The sequence below is a fragment of the Pteropus vampyrus genome, unplaced genomic scaffold (assembly GCF_000151845.1).
Source record: "Pteropus vampyrus isolate Shadow unplaced genomic scaffold, Pvam_2.0 Scaffold75, whole genome shotgun sequence".
Classification (NCBI taxonomy): domain Eukaryota; kingdom Metazoa; phylum Chordata; class Mammalia; order Chiroptera; family Pteropodidae; genus Pteropus; species Pteropus vampyrus.
The window spans coordinates 3,600,037-3,620,479 of record NW_011888856.1 but is presented as its reverse complement, the minus strand read 5'-3'; the positions used below and the strand labels follow the sequence as shown (position 1 = coordinate 3,620,479).

The 20,443-nt window shown below is 41.8% G+C and overlaps 1 protein-coding gene and 1 pseudogene across 8 annotated transcripts in view; one reads left to right on the top strand and one right to left on the bottom strand.

Moving 5' to 3' along the window:
- The window catches only part of KIAA0895 (KIAA0895 ortholog), a 45,940-nt gene that overhangs the window by 20,800 nt on the left and 4,697 nt on the right, over nt 1-20,443 (top strand). For 5 of the 8 annotated variants that reach the window (XM_011362492.2, XM_011362489.2, XM_011362488.2 and 2 more), the window contains 4 exons: nt 14,076-14,219; nt 14,837-14,969; nt 15,492-15,797; nt 18,996-19,093. In XM_011362492.2, the coding sequence (XP_011360794.2) occupies nt 14,076-14,219; nt 14,837-14,969; nt 15,492-15,797; nt 18,996-19,093 (681 nt within the window). Of the gene's footprint in view, nt 1-18; nt 738-7,858; nt 8,032-14,075; nt 14,220-14,836; nt 14,970-15,491; nt 15,798-18,103; nt 18,157-18,995; nt 19,094-20,443 lie in introns of those variants that run through there. The other 3 variants (XM_023532032.1, XM_023532034.1, XM_011362490.2) reach the window with 3 other exon arrangements.
- LOC111741267 lies at nt 16,827-16,945 on the bottom strand (annotated as a pseudogene).

Below are 20,443 nucleotides of genomic sequence, written 5' to 3'. Positions count from 1 at the left end.
GTGACAGGGACTTTCTAGGTAAGTGGCATGGCCTTCATGCAAACTGCTTTGCACTAATCAAAATCTATAAAGAATCCGTTGTATAGACTTTGTGGCAGGAAGACACTGTACTAGGAAAAAAGCTTCAGATTCTGGTTCCAAGCGTTCATTTGGGAGTTACCAACATGTGGCCCGTTAGGCAGCCCACAGACACGTGTGGCCGGCCGCACTGCATTTTCTGTTTGACACTGAATGCCGTAGAGGGAGCGGGCAACCTCCGGTTCTCCCTGTCCTGTTACAGTCCCAGCTTGCTTAGACTCCCAGAGGCGCTTGGAGACCTACCCTCGATACTTGCCCACGAACATTTTAGTGCTTTACCAAAATTGTTAATCATCACATAAATATTTAGAAACTCATTTAAAGAAGAAAACAATGAAGTTTTAAAAATGATCTTCAAGACTAGCAAATCATGATGTGAATGATGTAAGCAGCAATTTCCGGATTGCTCAGTTTAGACACACAACACACAGTTCTGTGTGCTTTGGGGGCTGATAAACTTCAGAATTCACTGACGTGTTTGAGGAGAAATTGGCCGATGTTCACCTGCCCGGCATGGTGTTGAGGTCATAAAGGCAGACTGCATTTGGCTAAGTTAACTTTGTACGGGCATTTATAACGCATCGGGTTCGGCCTGGCTCTGTCACAGAGGAACGTCTGCTGGGAGGCTGGGCAGCACTGCGTGGTTCCACTGGCCTGTGGTGCGTGCCCTATTTTAGCATTTTTACTACAACCCAGTTCTTTGGATTTGTGGCCAGAAGATTTTGTTGTTATAAATGTCATGGAATCTGACCAGTCTTTTGAAGCCATTACGTAAAGTTTATTTTTAAGATTAAAGTAATTTTAATATAGCTATTTCTTTTCCTTTGTTAGGAGAAACCTTTTCTGCTGTGTCTGTTTTCTAATGAGCAATCACTTTTTATTTAAATGTGTTGAGATTGTGCTAAGCGTTAATTTAAAAGTCGGCTATTGTTTTTCTTCCTATTTTGGCAGTCATTTTGTGATTTTGTTGTTGTTGTGGAAATTGCAGTTGATCAAACAGGGCTTTCATTTATAAGTTAGGATAATTATAAAAATGCTGTTTGCCCCTCCCTGCAAGATGGCTGAGATTTATTCACCGATATTCTTTAATTTGGAGTCCTACACCAAGTCCGACCATTAGATTAACGAATGTCTCATTTACCTGAGGCAGTTAGGAAGCATCAGCAGCCCCTCGGGTCGAGCATTGACACTGCTTTGCCTGTGGCTGTACAATCTGTATTTTAGCCCAGTTCTAACTTGAGATAAAAACCTATATTTGGGTTGCTCAAGACTTCTAAATCGCACCAGCAGTCCTAGCCGGCTTGTACTTCAGATGCCACCAAAGAGAGAATGCTCTCAGCAAATGCCAAATATACTGTTCAGACCACTTTGATCAAATAAAGGAGATTTATCAGAACAAAGGCCTCCATAAAATATGCTTAAATTCCTATTCAGCATCTCAGTGGATTGTGTCATGATGTCACATCCACCCCTTCCCCAGCTGTGACGCTAAAGCAGCAGCTTCAGGGCCAGTCTCAGGATTCAGGAACGCACTGCAGAAAGGGGCCAGGATGTCCAGGGAGCCCCTGGTCTGTAGCCTCCATCAAGGCCTTGCCACCCGCCCCCAGCCTTCAGTCTCCAAGCCATGGCATCCCGACCCGTCTGAGGCCGGCGGTCCCTCCAGTGCACAGACAGGCACAATGTGCTGAGCTCCCCAGGCACAGATCAGTCTACCCCAGTGAGACCCAGGCAGCGCCCAGGCTCTGGTGTCCCCCATTGGTTACCCTGTCTCTTCAGGCAGCTCCAAGACTCAGTTTTCCTGGTCAGGCAAGAGGTTCCGCAGGAGGCACTCAGCCTTTGAGGTGGCTCATGGCATCTAGCCTGGGCCGCAGGGCCCGAATATATCTCCTGAGAGAGCCTGCCAAACCCTGCTTGGCCTCTTGCCGGCCACTGTGGTGGCCCTCAGCTCCGCCACCCCGGGGTGTGCTTAAACGTGACAGAGTTTGAAAGTGTCTCTTTTCTGCGGCTGTGGGCCTCTGCGGGAAAGAGCTCAGTGCCCCTGGTGCTGAGGAGAAGGGACCTGGATGAGAGGTAGTAAGAGCTGCTGGGGTCAGGGGGTCAGAAGTGGGGCCTCGGTGGTGCCCTTGAGCAGCAGACTGGCCGTCAGGGCACTTTCGGTCCCCGCTGCCAGGTGGCTGAGCATCCCCGGGGAACCCAGATATCAGCTCCAGGTGGCCTTAGACCCAGCACATTGCTGAACGGATTGGAAGTGAGAGGTGAGAAGCGTCTTCAGGTCAGTCATGGGAGCCCTTGAACTTCAGTGTCTCCAGCAGTCACATGGAAATTATATATTAACGTGGTGAAGCCAGTGGACAGCTTCTGTGGCCGGTTTTCAGCCTCTGGCTGAACTCATACCTCAGCGTCGATCCTGGCTAGCTCCTGCTAACTGGGAGTTCCGATTGGTGGAGCGACATTTAATAACATTAGGAAAATAAGTCAGCTTTTGTTTGGCTAGATAAGATAAAGCTTGAATTATTTTCTTATTTAATAAAACTGGAGCAATGGGGATCCTTAGTGGTTGGTAAATGGGGAGCTTTTGTATGAGAGGAGGCAGGCTTTGGGGTGTTGGGTACCCTCTGGCAAAAGGAATTTTAACAGAGGGGCCTGAGCTGCTGTCCTTGGAAAGCCCAGCTTGCAAGATTAACCCTTGCCTGGCATCTGGAACTCGACTGGTGCACAGTTCCCTACACTGAAATAAAACTTTCCCTCAGTGATGAGAGTAGCTCGCTTTGCCTAAACTGCAAACAGCACGTTTGATGTTGGATACCTCTTTTTCTTTTGAGAGTCTGGAGTTTTGGAGTCTGCTAGGTATAGTAGGGGTGCGCATGTGGCTAGGCCCCAGTAATCACCCTGGGCGCTGGGTCTGTAACAAGGCTCCTTGGCAGACAACTCGTTTTACAGCTCAGTTGCTGGGTAAGTGACTTGTGTGCCATGTGACTTCACTGGGAGAAGACTCTTGGAAGCTCGTTTCTGGTTTTCTCCATACTTTACTGGATATAAGAATTGGGGAGTGATGGGTTTAAGTTGATCTCTTAAAGGCATTTACATTCAGGTTTCAGAAAAAGAAGAAAAACTCTGCACTGTCCAAATAAAACATCCCCGTGGGCTATATACACTGTCAGTTTGAGATTCCTGAACAGAGATAGGTCTGGCTTCACATAGCTCCCTAGAGGGCCGTTGTTGGGGTGCCTCTGACAAATCGAGCCTGGGTTCTATGTTGACAGAATGGATTAGGTTTACCATGAACATGAGATTCTTCTTTGGCATCCTAATACTTCTAACACTTTTTAGTTGCATGATATTTGTATAGAAGGTCGAGTAAATTAAGTGTATGCCAAGTTAGTAGATATTTTTCATTGAGAGTAGCTGGGAAAGCTTGAAGAAAAAAATTATACTTGTTTTCCATATACTTCTATTTGTTATGAAGTTGTTGACACTTTTTTTGTAAGACCCTTGCTGCTCTGTTATTCCATTAAAATTGCTTTAAAATTTAAGGACAAAGTCATATTAGTGTGTGACAAATCACTGCTAGCGTTGATATTTGCTCATTACTCCGTGTGCCGAGTGCTTCACACCTGTCGTCATCTTTGGTCCCTCGCGTGAGGAGCAGTGGTTGCGGTATGACCAGTTGAAAAAACTGACCTAGACAGGTGAAGTAACTTTCCTGAGGTCACTATGTGTACAGTAGGTTACAGAGCCAGGAGTCTGTCCCAAACACCCCGTTTCTTCCACACCATGGTCTGGCAGCAAACCAGCCCTCAGTTTCCATGATGTCAATGTGAATACTTCCACCGTGACCAGTTCCAAGCACTGTAGCCTCTCCTGGCTTGCAAGTCATACACATTCAGCGAGCTCTCGCAAGCCGGCATGCCCGGGCCCCAGCATCCCACTGCTTCCCGAGGGCTTTTGACCTGGCTTTCCTGACCCTAGTGCCACTCTCCACCCGAAAAGCACCAGACCAAAAGATCCTCTCACTTTGCTAGTGAGGAGTCAGTCACAGGGACTCAGAAGACTGTTTTTGTCTTTCTGTAAGACAGCTATGAAATAGTGACTATTAGTTACAGTTTTTTGGAAGCTTTAAGACAACAGTATTAACCTTCTTCCTGTCACGGCACCCATCTTTTTCAGTTATAGTTTTGATCTCAACTCATAGTACAATGTTAATTAGTGCCTTAGGAAGAGTGCAAGGTGAAAGTTGAACTCCTTGTCTGTGAACTAAATATTTGAAAAAAGCAAAAATGGGGCTTCCCAAAAGACCTAACTGCAGTGTTATAGCTGGCTGATTTTTCTCTTCATGCCCCTCTGACTCTGCCAGTGAACCAGGCAGAAACATCCCTTTCATTACAGCTCCCACAATATCTACCTCTTCTCTGTTTACCACTGTCCTCACCATTGCATTTCACCTGTTTCCTGTTTCACATAATCCAGAATTGGCAAGAGAGTTAAAATTAAGTATCTTCAAATGAAACAAAATAGCTGAAAATAGCTTTGAAAAATTCCTTCTACAATAAAGTAGTATATAATATCCAGTGTTATCCTAGTCCTAAGACTTTATATTTTTCAAAATAATTGTTATTTGCAAATATACTCCAGTTTTGATCACTCATATTAATGGAAGGAAACATTTATATGGATTAGGTACAATGGAAAGTTTATTCCCTGCTCCATCCCTATTGAATAATTGTCATCAGGGCAGCCACCTTGCTCTCCTGCTGTGACAATGCCACATCAGCCATGAGTAATCCACTAGGGTCAGCAGTAAGTAGTAAATGCAGTAATAGAAAAGGCCACACATAGTGGCATGAAAAGGAGATTGTAGAAGGAAGGATGTTTAAATCAAACATCTAAGTGGAAATAAGCCACTGAATTGATTAGTGCCTTAGGAAGAGTACAAGGTCAAAGTTGAACTCCTTGTCTGTGAACTAAATATTTGAAAAAAGCAAAAATGGGGCTCCCCAAAAGACCTAACCACAATGTGGACTCCTGGCTCTGTAAGAAGAAAGCTTTCTGAACCTTTGCTTTGGTTCCAGGCATCTGGCATCGGAACCTCTGGGGGAATAGGTGCAGTTAGGAAGGATGGCGGGTTGAGCGCTGAGCAGTGTTCGTATGGACTTGCACACTGTGGTGCAGAATGAGTATATTTTTATTTTTGCAACGATTCTATATGCTTATGTAAATATTGTACTGTCGGCTTCATTGTTCTTATGTATGGATGGAGATATATATAGATATATACAGATATAGATATATATCTATATCTGTATATATCTATACACACACACACACACACAATACATGTATCTTGAGGGAATTAGACTGAATGATCTTTGTAGGATCACACACATCTCAAGTTTCTGGCCCCAAAATATTGTGGCTAATCAAGATTCTGCTTCATGTCACATTATATCTGGTTGTATCATTTGTTTTATAAAACGTTTAGCTCTTCCAAACGTCAAGCACAGAAAAGCTCAGTTTCTGCCAGCCGTGTCAACTGAAAATTCTTTTACTTCAGATAACAGTGCTTTATTAAGGCAGCATAAGTGGCAAATAGTTTGGTTTGTTAAAATTAATTTTCCAAATAAGTGAAATTTGTTTCTCTAAGCACAAAAACCTAATGAACAATTTCACCATCACAGTGCAGTTCTTTATCTTGACAGCTCAGGACAGTGCTTTTCACAGGTAGGGGGAGCAGATCTGTTTATCTTAAAATCATGTGAATTCTACATCATGCTTCATAGTGAATCTTTATTCTAATTTAGAAAAATGTAAATTGCTTATGTTCAAGTAAAATGGATACTTTCCAAATAGACGGGGAGGGGCATCTCGTCTTCTCACAGCTATGGCACCCTGTCTGCTGTCCCCAGTCTAACAAACTGACACTTAGTACGAAGGTGTTATCAGCAAAAAGCAGCTGCTTACGTGAACAGCTCTCTCAGGAGATTACATGTTAACATCATTCATTTCTAAAACTGGCTGCTGTCAGGGAGGGCCCTGCAGCATCTTGAGGGGAAAAGCATCGACGAGGAACCTTCTGGGATGCAGAGTAGTCATGGCTGAAAGGCGAGGGTTCCGACCGGTCGGAGACTGAGAGCACAAAGTCATAATTTTACAGAATACCAGCTTATCGTCTTAATAAAACATTAAGAGTGACATATTCTTGATTTTTTATCAAAAGATCTGTCCATAAGCCAAACAGAAGAGTTGTGGGGGTTGAGAAAGAAAGCTGCAGGAAACAGTTCATTTTCTAAAAGGTGTTCGATGTCTCTCAAAAAAGCCATTTCTATCACAACATATTATTTAAGAATTAGAATATTACTTGATATTAATATATTCTATGTCTGCTTGACGGGAGTGAAACTGTTCTGCTTGTGTAAGTATAGTATCCCAAAATTTTCGTTACTAACGTTAATGCAAGTTCACGCTCCCATACTATCGGGAGTGACTCAGTCGGGTTATTGTAAAATCTCAGAGGCGCTTGGGTAGGGAAAGGGAAAGGCCTCTGACTTGGACAGCAGCTTTCCTTCCTGCCCCGGGCGACATAACACAGCAGCCTGTGGCACAGCACTGCGTCACTGATAGCATTCACGTAGTCAAAGTGAGGACCGAGGTGGACTGATTTCACGATGTTAGGAAATAAATTCTGATTTTTGTTTTCCTAGTCGGTAAACTATATAGTTAGAGTGTCTCAAGGGCCACAAACTCCGATGCCTAAAGGGACCTGGGCAGGGATCGTAAGGCACTACAGAGAGCTGGCTGAGCACGGTAGCAGACCAGAAACCAGACAGCAGTTATTTTATGTGAGCTATAATTGGGGTCTAGCGTTATATCTTCATGATTTTCAAGAGAAAGGTGGATACTGAATTCTATATGAAGTCTTCCAGTTTGTAAATGTTGATGGCTAACTCAGTTAAACAAACAAAGCCTGTCTAGACCAATGAAAACCTGTTTGTGGTCCACGTTCACCCCATGGGTTTACCAGTTTGCCGCCTCTGACTCACCAGATCTGTTACAAATAAACTGGTTTTTGGGGGATCAATGATTAGCATAACATAAAGACTTTTAAATATGGTCCTCTGAAAATAGTGCCTTGCTTTTAGAGTTTATAATAGAAATGGAATAGGTGATTCATTGTTGTATTAAATATTAAAACGTAATAAATACATAAAAATCACATATTTTAAAGCAAGACCGTTCATTTTTTTGTTTTTGATAGAAACAACTTAATTGGAAATCAGATTCCTTCACTAATAGCAGGGTGTCGTGACATAGAATTTCTTTGAGGCTAAGTTTTAGGTGTGCTAGTATTTGAAGGTGTTTTATCTTGGTAGACCTCAGGTTGTCCAAACAGTAAAGGGCAGGAAAAGCAAGCCTTCTTTAAATTACATCTTTTTCCAGGTAACACAATTTTGTTTAGCAAACTGCAAAACTTTCACAGATACCATAAAGTAGTAAGATTTTTTAAAAGATATTTCGAGTTTAGTATGTTCCAGAGTCATTTCGTATATTAGATTGGAGAAGTGGGGTCGTTTCCCAACCTAATAGCAAGGAAGATTTTCTTACAGTCAGTTGGAAACGCCCCATCAGATTGTGTGTCCTTGGAGGAAGGTATGACCTTGATGACTCATTGAAACAGCACTTCTGTTGACTTGCCTTTGAAAACTTGCCTAAGCATCTTCTCAGGTTCTTATCTTCACAGGGTCTCTCTTACAAAATAGCTTGAATATCTGTTTTTTTCTTGTAGGTGATGCAGGAAGACTCTGCAGTACTAAGCCGTTTTTAAATGCTTGTCCTGGTAGCAGTTACCCTCTCGTTTCCCACTCACCATTGTGTACATCCAGACTGTCCCCCAGCCTGAGGACACAAACATGCAGAAGGGGCGAAGGGTGTGTGTGGATGGGGGCGAGAAGGCTGAAGGTGACATCTTTACTTGTCCTACTGTGTGTTTCACTCACTTGTTCCTTCACTGAAGGCAGACTCGGTGTCTCAGGTCTATTTCCTCAGTTCTGCATATGTGTAATATAATTTTTTGAAATACTTTCCCTTTTATTATAATCTGGTCATAGTCTGCAGTCTGTTGTATAGAAAAATGAATTACTGGCAAAAGCATTTTTGCTTTAGTCTCCCCTGCTCTCCACACTGCTGTGTCTTTCTAAGATACAAATCTGATCACGTCACTTCCCTTCCTGAAAAACTTAAGGGCTCCTCATAATTCAGGATAAACCCAAAATCTTTAGCATGGCTGACAGGCTTTCACTTTCCACCATCCAGCTCTCGCTTGCACTGCCGGAGTCAAGTCTATACTCCTGCAGCGTCTTGTGCAAACAGCCTACCATAGCATTTACCATGCTGCTGTCCTGCTTATGTTTCTTTTTATGTCTTCATTGCTAGTCTGACCTCTTTGATAAAGTGTATTTTATTTACTTCAGCTGTCCCCAGAATTTTGCACAGAATTTTGCAATTCCTGGCACTAAATAAATGAGTCTCCTGGTGTCTGTCCAGCCAGGAACTCTGGTTTTCACTTGCTTTGCTTTGTATATGCTTCTGACGATACATGTCTTGTCAGCCACTTTGCCATAAGAAAGAGTTTGGAAAACGCTGGCTTAAAGAAAATGACTGTGTGATCTCCTAGGGGTTATTCAGTATTTTGGGGGAGGAGGGAGTTACAGATATTATAATTCACTAAAAAGGGGAGGAATGAAGGAAGGGTTGTGATTGGATGGAGGTCAAACCAGTTACCTTAAATTCTGTAATTAAAACCCAGCATTCTTCTGCTAAAATTTAAATACTGTACACAGTTATCTAGAAATAGATTACACAGCCCATTCACAGTCTCTCTCCCCCTCCCTCCTCTTTATCTCTCTGTCTCTATATCTAATTTTGTCCTGAAAACAACCCCGTAAGGTAAGTAGGACAAAGATTTTCATCTCCATTTTGCCAGTGAAGAAACTAAGCCCGAGAAAGGTAAAATGACATGCTTAAGACCTCGCAGTCACTGACTTACATCATATCAGTGTCCCTGCTGGATACAGTTTTTCACTGAATGAAAGCTGCAGTTGAGAAGGAAGATAGTTTTTAGCACATGACTGTGGAAGTGGCTCGTGATCGATGGTCAGATTTCCACAATGCTAAACAGTGAACAGAACCAGCGAGTAAAACAAAAGCAGATCATTCAACACAATGTTGAGATTTTTCGGAAAGTTTGTTTTATCATCCAAGACGATGCTGAATGTTTTATATAGAGATTTTTCATTTTCTGGATTAGTGGTTTAAATGTTACATAGTGCTATATTACTATTTCTTTTTTTAATAACAGCTTTACTAAGATATAATTCACACACCATACAGTTCATCCATCTAAAGTGTACAGTTCAGTGATTTGTAATATATTTAGAATTACTCAGCCATCACCACTGTCAAATTCAAGGACATTTCATCACCCCCTCAAAAATCCTAGACCCATTAGAAATGACTCACCATTTCCCACCATCCTCCCAGCCCTAGGGTCTCCTTTTTCTTTTTCTATGGATTTGCCTATTCTAGACATTTCAGATAAATGGATCATACATTTATGTGGTCCTTTGTGACTAGCTTCTTTTACTTAGCATAGGTTTCAAGATTCATCCATGTTATCTATGTCATGCCATGTATCAGTACTTTTTATTATTGAATGATACTCAGTGTGTGGATATATTACACATATTCATCAGTTGAGAGACATTTGAGTTGGCCGTTGTGAATAATGCTGTGAGCATGGGTATACAAATTTTTGTGTGGACATATATTTTCAGTTATCTTGGGTATACACCTAGTAGTGGGCCATACGGTAGATCTTCGAGCAGTGGGTCATGTGGGAACTCTGTATGTTTAACCTTTCGAGGGGGACTTTTCCAAAGTGACCATACCGTCTCACATTCCCACTGGCAGTGCGTGGGTTCCAGGTTCTCCATGTCCTCCTCAGCTCTCGTTTTATTTTTGTGCTTATAGCTGTCCTAGTGATGTGAAGTGTTATCTTACTGTGGTTTTGATTTGCATTTCACTGATGACAGATGATGTCGAGCATCTTTTCATGTGCTTTTTGGCCATTTGTCTGTCTTATTTGGAGAACTACTTATTCAGATCTTTTGCCCATTTTTTAATTGGGTTATTTGCGTTTTTATTCTTGAGGTGTAGATGTTCTTGATATATTCTAGATATAAGTCCCTTACCAGATATGAAATTTGCAAACATTTTCTCCCATTCTGTGGGTTATCTTTTTACTTTCTTGATGGTATCCTTTGAAACACAAAAATTTTTAATTTTGATGAAGTCCATCTTAACCTATTTTGTTGTTGTTTGCACTTTTGGTGTCATATCTAAGAAACCATTGCCCAGTCAAAGGTCATGAAGACTTATGCCTGTGCTTTCTTTTAAGTGTTTTGTAGCTTTAGCTTTTATATTTAGATCTTTGATCCATTTTGCGTTAATTTTTGAGTATGATATAGGGGTCCAACTTTATTCTTTTATATGTGGCTATCTAATTGTCCCAGCACCATTTGTTGAAGAGAATTTGATTACGTGTCTGGTTTTAACAGAGGAGAATAAGAATGCTTTAGGATCGTGGGGTGGCAATGCTGTGACGCTGGTCTGTGTAGCGTTAGAAATGGCATCCAGATCGGAAGAGAGGACCAGTTCCTTCGTGCACAGCAGTTGTTCATTTTGCATTTGTTTCCTCTTTGCTCTAGGTTTGAGCTCTCTGAAAATCAATTTGTTTTGATGCCTGTAAGATATGTAAAACTTTAAAATATCCTTTTTTAAAGAGGAAGGATTCAGAAATGACTATGAGCGGAGAGAATGTATTAATTCACAATGTAGTAAAAAAATCTGTGTGGCAGGGCAAACATCTAATTACTGAACATCTGCTCTTCTTATCATTCTGCAAATGACCCTCTTCCCCTCTAAATCTCCAGGATGAATTACCTCATCCCTCAGCTTAAGATGTTGCGTGTACCGCATTTTCCTCTTCTGTCTCCGAACCTCGTGTGCGGGGGCTCATACATGTGGTGTTCCTGTATGTACATAAGTAATTAAATTCGGTTATGTTCTCTTGTTAATCTGTCTCATGTCAATTTAATTAGTAGACCAGCCGAGAGAACCTAGAAGGGTAGAGTACAGTTTCCTCTCCTGTGCTCTTGAAGCTTGAACTTCCTGACCCATCCAGCTACTGCCTCTCTGTGTACTGGGGGCTGTTTTAGTGCAGATGGTTGGGAAGTTATTTCTTGAGGTCAGTGAAGGATCCTAGAGAGCACTGTGATCACTGGCAAGTCTGTCATGGTTGGACCAGCCGAAAACCTGGTAAGAACCCAGTAGAGATGACAACAGGATACACATGTTAAAGAAGATTGAGCATGACGTAATATTAAGATAAGCTTTTGGGAACGTTGATGTAGCTCCCCGGTAGTGTTGCATCATGATGGAGCCTCGTCAAATCAAGATGAATTGAAGGAAGTGATAGCTATTATATCTGATTACGTATATTGTGTGCATAATTTTTACGAAAAATTATACCCCCTTAAAAACACCCACTACTTTTATTCATTTTTTGGTGGATCTAATAATTAGTTCATTAGGTATAAATTTTTCCTAAATGTTGATAAACTGTCAAGGTAAGCATTCTTACATGTATAGGGTACTTTTTCAGTATAAATTTCTAAATTATTATTTCCTATTATGAGTATGAGTACTTATGAATACTTAATAACCTTCTACCATTTATTGATGATAACAAGGAACACCTGTATTTACATTTTTCTTAATTAAGAAAATTAAGAATTAAGAAAAACTAATTGTCATGTGCTACATTAACAACGTTTCAGTCAACAACGGAGCACATGTCAGACGGCGTCCCATAAAATTATAGTGAGAACTTCCCATCATCGGGTGACATCATAGCCATCTAGTGGTATAGCCATCGTCATGAGCACATCACACTAACGAGTGTTTGCAGTGATGCTGGTGTAAACAGCTGTACTGTCACAACAGGAAACAAACTGCCAGTCCAGTCGTATGAAAGTGTAGCACAGACAGTTACAGCAGCAGGCTGTGCCACCCGGGTTTGCGTGTCTCTATCCTAGTCTCTCAGAGATATCCCCATCCTTAGGCAGCGCGTGACTGTCCTAACCTGATAGCCACGTCTTCCCACTGAGTAAGCATGTGCTAGAAGAGTTAATTTTATCTGAGATTAAGTACATCCTTCTAAAAACCTAGAAGCACAGGTTATAATAAAAAATTTCTTTAACTTTTTTTAGGTCTAAATATCAGTCCGATATAGAGGGTACCAATTCTGTTTCTTCTGGAAGAAGATTTCTCACGTTCTTTTCACTCTGATATATTGATGACTAGTGACTATTAGATTGGTGTATGCAAAACACCTTTGCTAATCTGATAAAATGGGTTTTTAATTATGTGCTCATTTGTTCTTTTAATTATTCTATTTGTCATATAAATAAATTGGTCTCTGGGGTATTTGTGCTCTATTCCCATTCCCAGAGACCCTTCTCACTCCACTGTGCACATGAGTCACCTGGTGATCTTGTTAAAATGCAGATTTTGATTCAGTAGGCATGGGGGAGTTAAATTTCTGTAGCTTCACGAGATGCCGGCGCCTTTGGACTGCACTTTGAATAGCAAAGTTTTCAATAACATTTTTGGGAACTGAAGCCAGGAAAGCCTTTTGAAGCCATTTCTTGTTATGATAACTTTAAAATATATGCCTAGTGTACTGATAATATATATTTTTCCAAAAGAGATATATATGTTGAATTATAACTTGTAATATGTGAGCTTTTCTTTAGTTTTGGTGTTGGACATGTTATCTACAGTGATGGTATTTATAGAGTGATAACATGATGATGTAATAATTGTATACTGACTGTTATGTCTCGGACTATGCTTTACAAAGGTCAACTAAATTTTCTCAACAAAAACATGAAGTAGACATTATTTTTTTTACTCATTTACAAATAAGAAGGCTTAGTAACAAATCCGGTGACTTGCACATGGTCACACAAGTAGAAGGTGGCAGAACTAGGATGTCACCTCAGGCAGTCTGATTTAGAGCTCGTACTTTCAATCTCTGTCCATCTGACAGCATTTCAGGAACTGTAAATTTACATAACGTATATCCGAACTTTCTAGCTTATTTCACAATTCATATAAGATATATTCGAATTTTCTAGTTTCTTCCCCAAAAGACCTTTGGAGAACATTTTTCTTCCTTTTGTTTTTATTTCTTGTGGTTTTCTCATAGATACTGATCATCTGTGATTCATTATCAGTTTTTTGTTTTGTTTTTTTAGTTTTCTGCATATTTGTGTTTAGAGAAAAAGATCTCCACTTTCATATTCTTTTTATGCGAAAATTTACGAAGAAGGAAAAATAGATGGTGCCCTGCCCCGGCCGTCATTAGTAATGTTGAGATGATGTTTTCTACCACAGAGTGGCCCAGGGCAACGTCACACTTTGTCGGACTGTCACAGAAGAACGGTCGATGCTTGTGTGTGTCCTAAAAAATTGGTGGTGGGGGAGGGGGTATGGTTTTCTTTATCCAGATGGTAATTACGGTCTTGTGGCGTACCTTCCACTGCTAGTCCTGCTAAACCACCGAAGGGTCTTAGAGAAGCCGGGGTGCCTCTGCCTTAACTGCTCTGCCAGTCGGATGTCTTCGGCATACGCAGTCCTTAGCCCTGCTTGTGTTCGAAACGCGGGAAGGAGAGCGGTCCCTGTGACCACGCAAGTTTTGTGCATCCTTGTGAAAACGAGTGACCGCTGTTGAGGATTAGGAAGATGTGGCGCCTCGGTTGCAGTGTCCTTCGGAAACCAGTAACCACAAACAGGTCCCGATGAGCAAGGACGCAGCGGGCTTCGCTCTCGCCTCCAAGTACCTGGAAGCTGTTCACTTTCATTATCTGTTTCTTTTACAGTCCATCAATATTATGGAACTGACTTTACAGAAATATGGAAGTTATGAAAAATTCGAACAGGCCACCGGGGGCAGCCTGCTATCTAAAACGCGCATCTGGAGTCACGTCAGGAGGTACATGGTGAAAGAAGGCTGCATGGGTGAGGTACGGATCGTGAGCGAGCCCGGGCGGCTGATCTCGGCGTTTTAGCCCAGTCAGTGCCACGCGGTTTTTGCTACAGGTTTTGTTTTCCCATCCGTATTTAGCTCATTAGTCATTCCAGATGTCTCACTAAATACCAGTAGTTTTCTGTTGCATCGTTGTTTTTTCCTTACTACCATTTCTGCATGCCTTGTGGTGTTATATGAATTATTGTACGAAAATTGTTCACGAAGAGATTTACCCTAGTATTCAGTCTCGAAATGAGAACCGGCCCAGCAGCGAATGGGCTCTGGCTCCTGCGTGTCCCTTTGCATCATTTTGGCCCGGAGACTGTATGTGCGAGCGCAGCGGAGGCGCAGCTCCCGTCCTCCGTGTCTCCCTCAGCGTCGGCTCCTTTCCTTCCATTACCGTAAAGCTTCTAAGTTCCCAAAGGCTCAAAATTGGAAGGGTCAGCAGAGACTGGCCCTGCATTTCATCTGCTTGGTTTCTAGGAGATTCACGGTGGTGTAAATGAAAGAAAAAGGTGTTCATTACGGGTCCATTGTTTTCTGTGAAAGCCTTTTCCCCTCTGCCTTTGCATTTTGTTTTACCTGTGCGTGGTTTCTCCTGTTGCTCTGTAGATTGTCGTTCACCTCACGGAGGACCTCCTTTCCCGAGCTTCGATGACGGTAGTTAATGGCTGCCCGACGCTGACCATCAACGTCTCCACTGCACGGGAGCACTGGCTGGAAGGGATGCTGAGGCACGAAATAGGTATGGCCAGCCCCTCCCCGTCTGTTCGTTCCTCACCTCAGAGGTTAGCGTCAAAGAAACATCCTTTTATAAGGGGAGTTTTCTTAGAGTATCTGGCAAAAAGTAACGAAGTTGTTAGGTTTCACTTAAACTAAAGCTTGGATGATTAATGTCTTGTTTCAAGTTATATTTTAGGGCAATGTGTAGCTGTGTTAAGCTTAGAAAGTCATTTACCCCTGGGGATTTGAGTTTCCTGGCCTTAAACTGAAGGAATTGAATCAAGTGATCTCTGAGATTCTTTTCAGATATCAAGTCTTTGATTCTATTTAAAAAAATAAATTGCAATAAAAGTTATACCTCCCCTGCTGAGACCTGTGTGCCTCCTGCAGGCAGGTGCGCCTTCACACCGAAAGGCTTTAGAGTCAGGTCAGCTCCTGCTTTGTTTCGCTCTGTAGGAGCGCATCGATTTGGTTTTGGAACTGTCGGCAGGCTCTTTTGGGAGAATGGCATTTCTTGTTTTCCACGTGCCCTTCTTCTCCTTAGGCACTCATTATTTTCGTGGTATTAACAACCTTCAGCAGCCGTGGAACAGCTGGACCGGCCGTAAAAAGCACGAGCTGAAGCCAAACAATCCCACGGAGGAAGGGCTGGCAAGTCTTCACAGCGTCCTGTTTCGAAAAGACCCCTTTTTGTGGAGGGCTGCCCTCCTATACTACACTGTCTATCGCGCCAGCCAGATGTCTTTCTGCGAACTCTTCAGAGACATTGGAAAGTTCGTCAAGGACCCCGGTACCAGATGGGATTACTGCGTACGCGCCAAGAGAGGATGGACCGACACCTCCCAGCCAGGTGGGCGTCTCTCGGCTGCAAGTTTTCTGGCCCACTGGGTGGGTTACGTCCTAATCCACCAATCAGAGAATTCACTCACCTATGAGAAAGTAAACCTTTGTTACTTGAGGTCAGCGTTGCTTTTCCCAAGCCACGTTCATTAGCTTTATTTTTTTCCTATCTCATTTTGAAAAATGTTAAACCCACAGAAATATGGGAATAATGATGGAATGAACACTCATACGCCCTTCCTATAGATTCGCCAGTTGTTAACATTTTGCCATTTTTTTCTTTCTCTCTCTGAGTTTAAAAATACCTTTATTGTGCTCTAATTCACGTGACATAGAATTCACCCATTTACAATGAACAGGTTTGTGGAGTATTCATAGTTGTGCACCCATCACTGCTACCTAATTCTAGAATGTTTTCATCACACCAAAAAGAAAACTGGTACCCAAACTGTTTTCCAAAGTGACTGCAGCGTTTCACATTCCCACCGGCAGTGTGTGAGGGTTCCGGTTGCTCATCTTTCTCAACTCTTGTTTTGTTTTTCATTTTGAGTTGTAAGAATTCTTTGTACATTCTAGATGCAGATCTAGATATATCATTTACAAATATTTTCTCTACTTCTGTCGGTTGTCTTTTCACTTCCTGTGGCTTTTAGAAAGTAATTTGTACACTTGACATTTCATTTCTGAAAATTTGAGCATGCATCTACCTAACACAGTATCATTGTCACATTTAAGAAAGTGAGCTTTAGTTCAGCAATGTCAGCTAATACACACATAGTATTTCGATTTCCCCAGCTGTTCCAAAAATTTCCTTTATACCTGTGTAAAAAAATCTAGATCCAGTCAGGGTTTATGCATTACTTTTGGTGGCTGTGTTTCTTTAGCCTCTTTTAATATGGAGCAGTCTTCTTCACCTTTTTTGTCAGAATACTGGCTTTTTTTTTTTTTTTTTAATTATTTTTTAGGTGAGGCAACCCTTGGTTGACCTCACAGATTGCAAGGACCTTGTCAGCTTACAATCCCCCTTTTCTTTTTTCAACACCTACAGTACCTGGTCTTCCCAGGTGGTCTCCCATCCAAGTACTAACCAGGCACGACCCTGCTTAGCTTCCGAGATCAGACGGAATCGGGCTTGTTCAGAGTGGCATGGCTGTAGACTAGATACTGACTTTTTTAAAAAGTCCAGGCCACTGCTCTTGTAGAATGTCTACAATCTGGATGTGTTTGTTCCCTCATGATTAGATTCAGGGAAATGTTTTTAACAAGGACATTACATAAGTGATATTGTACGAGCCTTCTCACCACAGGAGATGCTAACTTCCATCCTTTTAAGGTGGGGATTGTGAGCACCGTCCCTTGTCGAAGGACATTTTCCTTTTCCCCATTTTAATTAAGTGATCTGTGAGGTGATAGATATTGTGCAGATATCCTGTTTCCCAGCATTTCATCTGATGGTTTTAGAATCCATCTGTGATCCTCGCCGGAATCTATTAATTTCACTAGGGATTTCTGGCCCTTTTCTATTATCGTTTTTATGATTTGTCTAAAGAAAACGGAGGTAAGGAGTACAGGCACACCGCATGCTGATCTTCACAAGCAGTCTGTCTCTAAGTTCACATGCTGTTCCGATAGAAAGGGTAAAAGCTGTTGTCAGCAGCTTTAAGACTTCAGATTGCCCCCAAAGTTTTTGTTTTTTTTGTTTTTACAAAATAAGTAGATTATATCAGGCAATACAAAAATGCCTTTGAAAAAGGCTAGGAATTAGGGGATGCTCATTTAAAAATCACTTGTCTTTAAGAGTAATTCAATATATTAACAAATTTTCTTCTAAATGTATTTAAACCTATTTATGTAGAGCTTCGAAATACCTGCCCCAGTCTGTGAGGGTCATGTCGCCCGCCCAGCACCCTGTAACAGTTTATCCCTGTGGTGGAGGTGTCTGGGAGCACGTGCCTGGGAGCCAGGACCAGGCGAGACAGGGAGCAGGGAGGAGGAACACGTGTCCCCATCTTTCCTGTGTGCAGCCCCCCTCCAGGCTGCTTCAGGTCACGAGTGCGTCTGCCCCGCCCCTTCTCTTCACATCTGCTCGTCTGTGTTCTAGATGCACGGAGCTTCCGTGCTGCCCTTGACACCCATGGACACATGTCATTTTTAGACTAGTCCTTTTTTTTTTTTTCACATACTTTAAAAAAAATTTTATTGCTGAAAATTTCAAATGTATAAAAAGAAGAGTGATTAATGTGCTGAACCCTCATTAAGTATTACTCAGCCTCAGTAATTACCGGCATTTCTAACTGGCTCATCTGTTCTTCCAAGTTGTTTTCCTCTAGTATCTTAAAGCCAATCCCAGACACCACGTCCTTTTACCCGTAAGTACTTCAGTATGCGTCTCTGATAAGGACCACTTCTTTTCACAATCCTCGTGCTATTAACAAAACTAACAGTTTCCTAATATAGGACTCTCCATATGGTAGAATTTTAGTCTATTTAATAGAATAAACTTTTTTTTAATTGCAGAAGTTGTGTCGTGACAGGAGAAAGGTTCTCTTTGTAAATGTAACACTTTTTTTTTAAAGTAGGCTCAGCTCTCACAAGCCCTTTCTACTTACCATGTCTGCGTCCATATTGTTTTCTATTTATAAACCTCCTTACTCTTTAAAATCTAGTTCTAACTCATGTTTTCGTAGGGAGGAATGGTATCAAAATCAGTTATTTTTAATGGGGTAAGTGGTGTTCGTTTTTTAAAAAACTAGAGGCTTCTGGAATCCCGTGTCTGCACGTTGTCCCCTGAAAACCCAGCTGCTCTGTTACTGCCCTCCCCCAGCCTCCCCTCCACTGCATCATGGGAGTTAAGGTTATGATCAGAGGGTTGGGGGGGGGAGAGTGGGATAATTATTTGTAAGAGTCGTATATTTAAATTACTGGTGTTTCTTCATAATTAGGAAAAATGCTATCTTAATTGTGGGGAGTGGGGTCTGGGAGGAGAGTCTAACAGGGGAGCTTCTAGTCCCCACGTTACCCTGGCCCTTCCCGAGATCTGACATTTTACGTTACGAGTCTATAGCAGTTAAATAAAAACAGACATGGCAAGTGCCAGTCTTTTTAATACAGACGAGACTCTTGCGGTAAAGGGAGTATTCAGGTTAGACTCTAATTACTTGGTAATTTTTTTAAACATCAGAAAGTAAACTTCTTCTGGTTCCTCCAGGGTGCTTCAGTAAAGACCAGGTGTACTTGGATGGCATCCTGCAAATCCTCCGATACAGAGACACCATCGACTTCCACCTGCTGACCGCCCTGGGGAAGGCGAGTGAAGCCCGTGGCACAGGCCCCACGCCCCCCGGGCGCCGTGTCCTCCAGCTCAGCTCTCTGATTCAATATGACTTGGGGTCAAACCGTTTTTACTTCATTGTGGGAATAAGTTTCCTGTGTATGATAACGGGAGGGAAGAAATGTGGTTCTGTCATGGAAACAAATGTCTTTGAGGACAGTAAGAGATAAAGAAGGAAATAGGAAATCTGGGAATATATTATGTAGTTTTATTTTCATTTTTACATCTTTTTTTCTAAAGCATTTTAAAGTACGTTGTAGATACTTCCCCCCTTAACACATCAGCATGTGTCTCCCAAGAACAAGGGTATTCTCTGACATGACCATATGAGTTTCTCATTTTTTGGTCCAGTTCCACTTTATTTTAAATTGTTTTTTAAATTAAATTTATTGGGTAACATTGGCTAATAACATACAAATTTCAGGCGCACAACTTCACAGTGTACCATCTGCGTACTCCGTCGTGGGCTCACCACCTGAAGTCAGGTCTCCTTCCGTCGCCATATATGGCCCGTGACCCTCTCCATCCTCCCCTAAACGCCCTTCCCCTCTGGTAACCGCCCTTCTGCTGTCTGTGAGTTTGTTTTGTTTGTCGCGTTCTGTTGTATATCCCACCCAGGAGTGAAATCGTACGGTTCTCGTCCTTTTCCATCTGGCTTATTTCACTTAGCACCTTTCTCTAAGGCTGAGTAAATTCCATTGTATATATGTACATCTTTATCCAGTCATCTGTCAAAGGAGACTTAGGTTGTTTCCATATCTTGGCTATTGCGAATAATATTGCATTGGATATAGGGATGCATGTATCTTTTTGAATAAATGTTTTTAAATGTTGGGGATTTTACATTACGAGTCAGAAAAGGAATTGCTGGGCATATGATAGCTCTACTAATTTTGTGAGGAACCTCCAGACGTTTCCATAATGGCTGCACCAGTTTACATTCCCACCAGCAGTGTATGCGGGTTCCTCCCCAACACTTGTTATTTCTTGTCTTATTGATAATACTCGTTCTGTCAGGTGGGAGGTGCCGTCTCATTGTGGTTCTGATTTGCATTTCCCTTAGAACTAGGGATGTTGAGCATCTTTTCATATATCTCTTGGCCACCCTTATGTCTTCCTTAGAAAAGTGTCTTTTCAGGTCTTCTGCCTATTTTTTAATCAAAGTGTTCTTTTTTGTTGTTGTTGAGTCATATGAGTTCTTTATATATTTTGGATATTAGCCCTTTATTGGAGGTATTGTTTGCAAATATCTTCTCCCTTTCGGTTGATCACCTTTTTTTTGTTTGTTTGTTTCTTTTGCTGTGCAGAAACTTTTTAGTCTGATG